Source organism: Lathyrus oleraceus, chromosome 6, assembly GCF_024323335.1.
Source record: "Lathyrus oleraceus cultivar Zhongwan6 chromosome 6, CAAS_Psat_ZW6_1.0, whole genome shotgun sequence".
NCBI lineage: Eukaryota > Viridiplantae > Streptophyta > Magnoliopsida > Fabales > Fabaceae > Lathyrus > Lathyrus oleraceus.
Window position 1 is genome coordinate 472,923,620 of NC_066584.1, and position 11,980 is coordinate 472,935,599.

At 31.3% G+C, this 11,980-nt stretch overlaps 2 protein-coding genes across 2 annotated transcripts; both read right to left on the reverse strand.

Annotated features, from left to right (window-relative positions):
• Positions 1-7,200: 7,200 nt before the first annotated feature.
• On the reverse strand, positions 7,201-7,824 carry LOC127098156 (agamous-like MADS-box protein AGL62). Its single transcript, XM_051036666.1, has one exon. It carries the CDS (start codon positions 7,822-7,824, stop codon positions 7,201-7,203), a length of 624 nt encoding a protein of 207 aa, XP_050892623.1.
• Positions 7,825-10,224: 2,400 nt separating this feature from the next.
• On the reverse strand, positions 10,225-10,994 carry LOC127096923 (agamous-like MADS-box protein AGL62). The gene has a single exon (XM_051035451.1). It carries the CDS (start codon positions 10,992-10,994, stop codon positions 10,287-10,289), a length of 708 nt encoding a protein of 235 aa, XP_050891408.1. The 3' UTR covers positions 10,225-10,286.
• Between the last annotated feature and the right edge of the window lie 986 nt (positions 10,995-11,980).

Sequence of the window (11,980 nt, forward strand, 5' to 3'; positions counted from 1 at the left end):
AGGAAAGAAAGTTTCAACTTGAGGGCGATGTTGTTTGGCACAATTAATGATTTTCCAGCATACGGAAATCTATCAGGGTATAGCATAAAAGGTCAATGTGCGTGTCCTATTTGTGAAGATAAAACAGATTGGAAGCGCTTGGAGTTTGGTCAGAAGAATGTCTTTCTCGGTCATCGGAGATTCTTAAATTCAAATCATCACTACCGTGGATGGAGAAAGGCGTTCAATGGAGAGACAGAACAAGGCAGAGCTCCACCTATATTGACGGGTGATCAAATTTTTGAAAAGGTGAAAATTTGGATACTCAGTTTGGCAAGCCTTTTGCCCACACACTTGTCAAAAGTGGGTGGAAGAAGAGGTCAGTTTTTTTTGAATTGCCGTATTGGAAGTCCTTGTATGTGAGACATTTTCTTGATGTTATGCATATTGAAAAAAATGTATTTGAAAGTGTTATTGGCACGTTACTCAATATACAAGGAAAGTCTAAGGATGGCCTTAAGGCAAGAAAGGACTTGATAGCGATGGGAATAAGAACTGAATTAGGACCCTTGAAGAAAGGAAAACGAACATATCTACCTCCTGCTGCTTATACTCTATCTAGAAAGGAGAAAAAAACATTGTGTAAGTTTCTAAGTGAAGTTAAAGTTCCAGAAGGGTACTCTTCAGATATTAGAAGACTTGTGTCTATGAAAGACCTCAAGTTAAAGAGTTTAAAGACCCATGATTGCCATGTTATAATGGAACATTTTCTCCCAATAGGTATACGTTCTATTCTTCCAGAAAAAGTAAGAAGCTCTATAACTAAGTTGTGTTCTTTCTTCAAGTCAATTTGCAGTAAGGTGATCAATCCTGCGATCTTACCAATGTTGCAAAAAGAAATCGTTATTACTTTGTGTGAGCTTGAAATGTTTTTTCCTCCATCATTTTTTGACATAATGGTACATCTAGTTGTTCATCTTGTGAAAGAGACACAATTGTGTGGACCAGCTTATATGAGATGGATGTACCCTATTGAACGTTATATGAAAATATTAAAAGGGTACGTGAAGAACCGAAGTCGACCAGAAGGTTGTATGGTTGAAAGATACATTGTTGAAGAAGCGATTGAGTTTTGTACTGAATATTTGTCTAATGTTCAGTCAATCGGACTCCCCAAGTCTCAGCTTGTCGAAAAGAAAGAAGGAAAAAATCTAATTGGAAATAAAATCGTGGCAGTATCAAGGGTCGAACGGGATCAAGTGCATTTGTATGTTCTGCACAATGAGAATGAGGTTGAGCCGTATGTTGAAATTCACAAGGATGTTCTCCGAGGTTTAAATCCCAATACAAATGAAAATTGGATAGTACGAGAGCACAATCGATGTTTTATACCTTGGTTTAAGGATCATATTTATTCAAAGTATTATTCAGATCCCGCTTCAATAACAGAAAGGTTGAGATGCTTAGCATATGGTCTAAGTTTCCATGTTTTTTCTTATAGCGCATACGCGATTAATGGATACACATTTTATACCAAAGAACAAGATGATAAAAGTACTATGCAGAATAGTGGTGTCACCGTGGTAGCTGAAGCAATGCACATATCAAGTGTGAAGGACTTAAACCCCAAATTTGCAAATCTGTCGTATTTTGGTGTTATCGAGCGCATTTGGGTGTTTGATTATGAGAAGTTTCAGATTCCTATATTTGGTTGCAAGTGGGTTGAAAATAATAACGGCATTCGAATGGATAAGTCAGGATTTTTGCAAGTGGATCTTAATAGGGTGGGATACAAAGATGAGTCTTTTATTCTAGCCTCTCAAGCTAGACAAGTGTTCTATGTCAATGATCCGAAAAGTACGAAATGGTCTATAGTTCTTTTTTCCAACAAAGTAATTGATGAAAACACTGGAGATCAAGGTGATATTGATGTTGAGATTGAATCGTTTACCAGAAATGATCAAGATGAGAATATTATATCAAATGATTCATATATTAGAAATGATCATAATGAGGGTATTTGGATCAATCCAACCGTCCGTGTTGTTAAGAGACATGTAGAACATATTCCAACCAAGAAAAGAAAGAGAACTTAGTGAAAAAGGTACAGGTCAAATGATTTTAATTGTTTTCTTTATTACAGGTAAAATGACTTTTATGATTTTAATTGTTTTTACATTTGTCATCTGATTTTAATTGTTTTCTTTATTACAGGTAAAATGGATATTATGAAGTCAATCATTCGTGCAAGGGGCAAGGGATACTCGAAAGTATCAATTGATATTTGTTTAGATGGAGATGTTCCATTGTCGTCAAGCCTCATTCGCGTAGATGATGATGCTGGATATTTGAAAGTATCCCTCTACGACAATGGAACATGTCCATCTAAACAAATATCAATTCTATCTTCAAAAGATAAGAGACCAAAAATATAAGGGGATTACGCAGCAAATCGAGTCAGTTGCATCAAAAAAAAGAAGGTATAAACACAATTATATGATATTTATGCATAGAAAATGTTAATTCTTGATCTTATATATCACCTAACTAATTTTATGATATTTTAGGTTCATGCTATTGATATTGAACAAAAAGAGGTTGTTGCTAAGAAGACTGCTGCTAGCAAAAAAAACATACATCTCAGAGATGCTTTTGCTACTTAGTTTTATTTCTTTTTAAGTTATGAATTGGTTGTATATTTAGAATCTTTAGAAGTTAAACAATTATATATCAGTGGATTGTTGTATATGTATGGATTGTTGTATATAAGGCTTGTTGAATGCAATGTGTGAAAAAAGGCTTCAAATTATACAGTTTTGGGTGTACTGCTTCAATATACAGGTTGTCTAAAATAAATAAATAAAATAGCGCTTTTTAAAAAAAAAAAATTAAATAACCACCCACTTTAGAGGGCGCTTTCCAGTAAAAGCGCCCTCTAAACCCTTAAAAGTTTCCACTTTAGAGGGCGCTTTCCAGTAAAAGCGCCCTCTAAACCCTTAAAAGTTTCCACTTTAGAGGGCGCTTTCCAGTAAAAGCGCCCTCTAAACCCTTAAATGTTTCCACTTTAGAGGGCGCTTTCTTTAAAAAGCGCCCTCTAAAGTGGCCCTTAAAGGGCTTAAAGAGCCACTTTAGACAGCGCTTTCACCAGGAAAAAAGCGCTGTCTTTACCTATGCCAGCGCCAGATTAGAGGGCGCTTTAAAGCGCTGTTATAGGCCAAAAAAAGCGCCCTCATTTCCCTCTTTTGGCGTAGTGATGGTTGTGTATACTTGCACATAAGGGAAATTTTCAAGCAAAAAGCAACACTAAAGAGGTCTTTGTTCAAAGAGCACTAATGCAAACCATTACTCGACTTCACCAACCATGTCTTGGGGGGCTACTGTTCTTGTTTGGGCCAAGGCCCAATCTAGTTGGGACCGATAATGTACAACATAAATGATACAATAAATGCGTGATCCATCCAACAATCATGAGGGAAAAAGTCATCATCGTTTATACATTGAGGGTTGAAACAAGACCCTAGGTCTAAATAATTGTCTCACCCTAACATCTTATTAGATCGAGGTCTCACAAACACCCAAGGTTTGACTAATCTACTATCTTGAGATGAACATGTTCTTGAAGAAAACCTAATAATAGCATAAAAGACTTTGACGATAGTCAAACTGTACCTTAAAGGATCCTTTGACACTTTTCTTTGGAGACATTTGTATGAAGCAAAAGTTTATAAGCACCCATAAATCCTAAGACTTTCCTATTAAAGGAAGACATCAAATCAATACTAGATACAAATTATTATAACTTAAAAATATCATACTTATCAAAGTCACTAACATGAGAGTCATAGTATTTATATAGTGTTATGACATTCACTCCAAACCCGTGAAGCACAAATTTTGTGATCTTGGGTCAAAAGTTAAAATTAATTTTAAAATTCCATGATATTTTGTGTAAAATGTTTTACCACTTTATATATATATATATATATATATATATATATATATATATATATATATATATATATATATATATATATATATATATATATATATATTGTAATTTCTTTCTTAATTTCCAAGAAAATAGATAATAAAATGTATTGTGGAATCTATAATGTTAATAGTATGAATTATAATAACATATTCCTTACTATACTCTTCCTTATAATATTTTTCATAATTATTATATTGGACAAAGTTGGATTATGGTTAAATTTATATTAAAATAGTTCGAATATTGGAAACTAAAAAAATACAATGAATGGGATTTTTGGAAGATTTTAAAAGACTTTGTAAAATTTCCAAATTCAATATATTATTATAATTAATTAAATATTATTATAATTAATTAGTCCCTAGGTCCCTTAAGTTAATTTTGAGTTTCGATTTAGTCCCTCAATAAAAAATAGTTACAGTTTGGTCCCGTAATATTAGTTATGTTAGCATTATTGATCTCTTATGTTAGTTTATATGAGAAAACGTTAGTATTTACCAACGTAGCGTGTTAATTGTGTAATGACTCAACAAAAGGATAAATAAATCATTATTTAAGGGTTTCAATTGTATCAAAGGTCTTCGTCTTTTCCAAAAAAGTGTTCGTGATATTCACTGTGTTGGCGTGTCTTCTTGCTTTCCCAATCTCTTCATTTTTGTTGTATAGGATTGCAGAAAGGGTTTCATTGATTTTCCTTCATTTCATCTTGTCTCCATTTATAAGGTTTTAATCTTCTCCAATGTCTAAGTTGTCAAGCAGTGCTTCCATTGGAACAACTGAGTCGGTTATTTGCATAAACTAAAGGAGGAAGTGTTTTTGCCAAGACGAATGTGTCATTCGTACTGTGGGTGACATGAATAGTGTTAATTTCTGGAAAAAGTTTTGGGATTGTAGAAATTACAGAAATCATGTGAAGAATGGTTGTAATTTATTCAAGTGGTTAGGTAACAACATTGTTGATGAAAGAGATTTGAAGATTCAGAGACAAAACAAGAAAATTTACAAATTGAAGAATGAGACCATCTATACTAGAGGATGATTGAAAGTTTCCATTGTTATTAGAATAAATAGGTTAGTGTTTAATATTGTATTTGTAACAATGTATTTTTAGGTTAGATTTTTGTTTGTCTGTTGAGATGTATCTGTCAATATTTATCAGTGAAATGTATCTGTCAACAAGGAGGTTGAAATGTATCTGTCATGAAATGTGTTTGTCAACACTGTTTTGTATCAGCGAAACGTATATGTGAAATGTGTCTGTCTATTGTTATGAATCTGTCAACATTTATCAGTGAAATATATTTGTCATTATGGTATTAGTGAAATGTTACTTTTGTTTTCCATGGACATATCAAAACAAATGCACTTTTAATTTGGAAGAGTGAAATTTAGTTGTCATAATTTGAAATTGTGTAACATAACCATAACATTTTTTATCATTCCAATAATAAGGCATAACCATAACAAAAGTTTCATTTTAAGTGATAACAAAATTTACATTATAAGTCATAACAATAGTTGCATTATAAGTCATAATAAAAGTGGCATTATAAGCCATAATTTATAAACTACAAAAAATAAGCATCATAAGCCATATGTTACGACAACAGTAAACCAACAAAAGTGGCATTATAAGCCATAAGTCATAAAACTACAAAATAGGCATTGTAAGCCATATGTTACAGCAGCTGAAAACCAACAAAAATGGCATTATAAACCATAAGTCATAGACTACAAAATAGGCCCAAAGTAGCATAACTAGTACACATCAAAGATCAACATAACTATTAGGGTTGACTCATAATATGTTTTAGTCCTTTTTGAGGTTTCCTTTTCTTTTTGGGTACTTGTTGAGTTGAAACTTCAGTTGGTGTTGACTGATTTGAAGCAATAAGAAGTGATGAATGAGTTGAAGCAGCAGTTGGCCGACTTGAAACAACATGAAGTGATGGATGAGTTGAAGGAGCGGGAAGTGACAAATGAGCTAAAGCAGCAGTTGGAGTTGGATGACTTGAAGCAGAAGACAGTGATGAATGAGTTGAAGTAGCAGTTGGTTGACTTGAAACAACAGGAAGTGATGGATGAGTTGAAGCAGTAGTTGGGGTCAGATAAGTTAAAGCATCAGTTGGGGTTGGCTGAGTTGAAGCATCAATTGGGGTTGGCTGAGTTGAAGTTGTAGTCAGCTTGCAAGTGGCCTTGTTGTGACCATCCTTATGACACCGAATGCATTTGATACCAAATTTTGCTCGTTTGAGTTGTGACTCATTTCTCACTCGTTCTCTAGCCTTCTTGTTCCTTTTCTTCTTGGGTATAGTAGGTTGCCTTTTTATGGGTGGTGGTTGTAGATCAACATCATTTGTTTTGGTCCATAAAGATTCCACATTAACTGAATAAATCACAGGTGCATCACAAGCCTCATATCACTCCTTTTTGTAACAATCATGCACAAACTTATCAACTTCTAACTGTCGATCTTTTATGCATGAAATTGCATGACAACCCTGTTAGCATCCACCTTCTACATGAACATTCATGCTTTGAAAGATTAACAACAAACTTTTCTCCATTCCATTGAATGATATATGGCTATATATATTAATCACAAATATTTATTTAACATAAAAATAAATAAATAAAATTTCAAAAATGTTAAAATACTTATATATTTTTCTTCTACTCATTTATCTTTCAAACTATCAACGCAGGCTTATGATAAGTAATGCAAGAATGATAGTAGAAAAATAAGTTATAGAAATTCTCTCTGAGAGAAACAAAATTTCTTTTTTTGCTATAAGTAGATGAGAGTTGAAAGATTAATATCGTATATTATTTGAGAGATATTCTCTTATATCAAGAAAGAAATTACAATTATAATTTTTAATTGTAAAACTATTTCACTAGTCTTAGAATTGTAGTTTTTCTCTTCCACGTTAGAGTTTTTCCATAAAAATCTTTAGTGTGATTATTCTAATGGTTTTTTTGTGTGTGTTTTGTTTTGACGTAGTGTTAATTTTAAACTCATGCATGCATTTCCCAACACTTAACTATTGCACCACCACTTTAGAATGAAGACAGTCAATAGAACATGCAAATATCCCAACATCAAATATTCAATTTCAAAAGCATAAATTAAGATTCTTTATTCAATCATTAAACACTTAAAATACTCCTTATTAGTGGATGACAACAACATTAAACAAAATAGGATATAATAAAGGGTTACGAATATATTATGGTTGAAACATTTGAACTTGTTTAGGATTTGGAAGGTGATGGAGATTAATGTTAGAGGATGAGGTATTGCCAATAAAAAATTGAAGAGTTTGAGTATGAGCACTTTGAATTATAAGTCTATTAACATGTTGTGCAACAAGACTCCTAAGCTCTTTCAAAGCATTTTTGAATAATTCCATTTGAACCCTATTCATCCCGTTAATTGGACAAGCCCACCAAAACTCAACCTCGAACGCTTTGCGTAATTGAATCAGTTGATCACCTAACTTCTTTTCAGCATCTAGCATATTGTTGACTTGAGTCAGCTCAGCATTAAGCTCACATACGTTAGCATTGCGGTGAATCTTAATGAATTGCTTGGTGTTGTTGTTTTCGGGTGCGATCTGAGAGAGATAACGATCTATAACTTCATCAGTATTAGGGTGACCAAAAGAAAATACCTTTTCACTAGGTGAAAATACAAAAAGAGCAACATCTACACCACAAAGGATGCAAAGGTCACTAGCCTTTTTGAAGAGTCCGCTACGACGTTTTGAGAAAGTCACCTGTAAATTACTCTTATTGCTCATTTTTTTCATTTCGATCTTTTGACGACCCCGACTTTTCTTCTCGCCTGACATCACCGAAGAAGAAAATAGAGAAAGGAAAAGTATGAGAAATGTGTGAGGGTGTATTTGTGATTTTATGTTAATAACACGTCAAATAGTAATTGAGTGTGAAGAGGTAATTTTATACCCAAAATTTGTATGTAAATATCCTCACTCTCCTACACATATTAGGCTTAAAAAAAATAACACGCGGCTATCTTTTTCAAACGTCCCGTCCTTTCAGTATGTTGAAAAATTACTAGATTAAGAGATTCTAATCAAATCTCTTTGTGTATGTTTTATATGTAAAAAAAATTAATGTTAAAAATTGACACTCTTTTGCCAGTTTGTATATATTTTAACCTATTTAGCAAATTTCTAGATGAATTATAATTGGATATTTCCAAGAATTTGTAATAATGTATTCATCGTATTAATGTTTTTATTAGAAATTATATATATATATATATATATATATATATATATATATATATATATATATATATATATATATATATATATATATATATATATATATATATATATATATATATATATATATATATATAAAATAGAAAAGTAATTTGTTTTTGAAATATAATATATGTATTAAAATGTTTAACACCAAATAAAAAAATATAATATATATGAAAAATAAAGATTATAAGTATATATTATTTTGAAATTGATATATCTTTTTAATACATATCTTAAAAACAATATGCAAGTGAGATGATAAAATTTTATTCACAAACCTGTACAAAAGTTATTATTTAAATTATAAATTAAAAAGGATTGGAGTTAGACTATCGATAAAATCCATTATTATAATTTTATAGAAAAGGAATATAAATCATCTAAGTTTAAAAATTAAAATACGATGTAATATAGAAATTCCAAAAAAAAAAAATTGGTTTTCTGAATTTTTTATTTAATAAGAGCATATAATATGAGTTTCGAAGTACAAAAGGATAAAAAAAATTAACTTATTAATGAAAACTATGAGATCTTAAAAATGTCAATGAATCCTTGATGGAAAATTAAGATAAAATAACAGATCAATACGTTGTGGATATAAAATTCCTCTGACTTGTAGGAACCTTGAGGATCAACAACAAATATAAGACGATAATTTGAATAAATAAAGACACAAAAGAACACCGATATCTTTAACATGGAAAATCCCTAAATATGAGAGTAAAAACCACAAGTCGTTCAGACCAAAGAAATAACTCCACTATAATTGATTAAGGATACAATAGAGTATTAAAGTGATTCACAAACTAATGCTAACAACCGTAAATCACAAAGCAAACTAGCTTACAAATAAGAATAAAAAAGTTGAAAATTTCCTAAATCTGCAGCTTCAGTGCGAAGTAAATAACTCTCACCTCAGACAATGTTTGAAAATTATGAATGGTCAAAATTTAAATACATGTGTTACGAACCTGCCGTCCAAATTTGAGCTTGAACTGGCGGTTAACGAATCGGACATCGTTGATTTAGTGAGACTGGTTGCAAAAAAACGAGAACGAGTTTCTCTTTTCTTTTTTCTCTTTTGAGTCTTTATTTTCTCTCCATCTCTCTCAAACATAATGTGATCCTCTCCACTTAAATAAGTGATACAAATAGACTAATTATATTTGGTCATTTCTCCACATAGATTGAGTACTCGTTAATGTTGAGGACGTTTTACGAATTCAACGGATAAAAGTTGGAAACTAAAATAATGGTCAGATTAAAGAAATATTTAATTTGGTGATGTTCAATTATTATTGTGCGGTTTGTTGTTTGTCGAAATGTGAAATTGTCGGCGAGTTATTTGAGGGCAAGCAACAATTCAAGTTTGGGATTGTGATGACAGTCCGTCATTGCATATATTTAACTGAAGAATCAGAGAAAAACAAGTGAAAGTCGAACAAATGTGTGTTACGTTTTTCTTTTCCTTCACTCAAAAAGTGAATCGATATTGTATGCTTTCAAAAAGTGAATCGGTGAAGAGTTGGATTTTTTGAATTATGTCTAGTTAGGTACCACTCCACTTAGCATGATTTTTCCTGAGGTGTTTGAATCCTATGACGTGCAGACAGTAAAGTTACTTAGCTTTTTCTGGACAGAAATTTGCTGGAATATTTGAATGATTGGGATCTCAAATATAGATTTCAAAAGCAATTAATGGTTTCAAATCTATTTTCAAGGCTCCAAGCACTTCAGCTGGCAGGATTGGTTTCTTTTGCTTTCTTTCTTTGTTAAATTTGTTGTTCTGTTTGTTACTGGTTTCTTTCTTTTGTATTAAGGGTTGAGTTCCTCTTGTATTATCTTTAATATAATTGGTTGCTTATACAAAAAAAATCATCAAAAACATTTACTAATTAAAAACAAACATAAAAGGGTTAAATATTTTTTTTATTAAAGATCAATTGTGGCCACAAACTAAAAGATTAATTCTTATTTATTCCCTCAAACTCTGACAATTATTTATTCTATTGCATATATTATAGAACCATATTGATGAAGTCATTGTGAGTCATCATCGATCCATCAAACAAATGAGGTTGTAACATAGGATTTTGAAAATGTTCTGGTTGAAACATTTGAGGTTGTTGAGGATTTGGATGATGATGAAAATAAATGTTAGAAGATGAATCATTGCCGACAAAAGCTGGAAGAGTTTGACTAGGAGCACCTTGAGTTATAACCTTGTCAGCATGTTCAACAACAAGAATCTTAAGTTGCTCAAAAGCTTTCTTTAATAATTCAAGTTGAGCCATATTCATTCCATCAAATGGACAAGCCCACCAAAACTGAGCCTCGACCGCCTTGTGAATACGACTTAGTTCATCACAAAGCTTCTTCTCGACATCCAGTGTGTTGTTGATTTGAGTTAGTTGAGCGTTAAGCTCGCGCACGTTGGCACAACGACGAGTCTCAATAAATTGCATTGTGTCGTTGTTTTGAGGTGAAATGTGAGAAAGATACCGATCTATGACCGTGTAAATATCGGGATGACCAAAAGAAAATACCTTTTCACTAGGCGAAAATACAACAAGAGCAATATCTACACCACAAAGGGTGCAAAGTTCACTAGCTTTCTTAAAGAGTCCACTACGACGCTTTGAGAAAGTCACTTGCAAGTGGCTTTCATTGCTCATCTTTTTCATCTCAGTCTTTTTGCGACCTCGGCCTTTCCTTCCACTTGACATGATCGAAGCACCAAATATTGTACGAGAAAAAAGAAAATAACAGATATATGAGTTTTCTTATTTATTTTAGAAAGAGAAATGACATATAGAAATTGAGTGTGAATGAGACATTTTATAATCAAATTTGTGTGTATATATTCTTACTCTTGTAGTGTATTTGGTTTAGAATGCAACTCCATGAATATCTTTTTCAAACGTCTCATCTTTTCATGACAATAAAAATTTACTAGATTAAGATATTTCTACCAAATCTCCTTTAAGATGCTTATATGGCAAACAAAATATCAATTTGAAAAAATGGCGCTCTTTTTCCAATTTATATATATCTTAGCTTATTTAACAAATTATTTGATAAGTTTTAACGAATATTTTTAGAAATTTGCAATAATTTATTCATCATATTATTGTTTATATTATAAAATCAATAAGCATTAGGTAAGTAGATGTGTTTGTTAATTTAGATTAAGAAACAATATATAGAATTAGGTATGAAGGGGTCATTTTTTAAACAACTTTTGTGTGTATATATTCTCACTTTGGTACTATGACTTAGTTTAGAAAATCAGTCCGTATATATTTTTTTCAAACATCTTACCTTTTTTGACATTGAAAATTTACTAGATTAAGAGATTTCTATCAAACCTCTTTTTACATGCATATAATATGAAGAAAAAGAAAATTAAATTCACAAAAAAGACACTCTTTTACCAATTTGTATATATACATTAGCCTATTCAACAATTTTTTTGATATGTTTTAACTAAATAGTTTTAAGAAATTCTTAGAAATTATCCATTTATTATTTTATTTATTTAACAAATCAATAAATTTTAAAGTATTCTTTTGAATTTTGTTTTCGCATATGATTGGAATGTGTGAGTGATATGACAAATATTAATTGTTATAGGATCTTTAAAATAATTAATAATTAAGATAACAAAATAAAAAAGTTTTAGATTAATTGTTGATAATCAGGATTTTTTTAC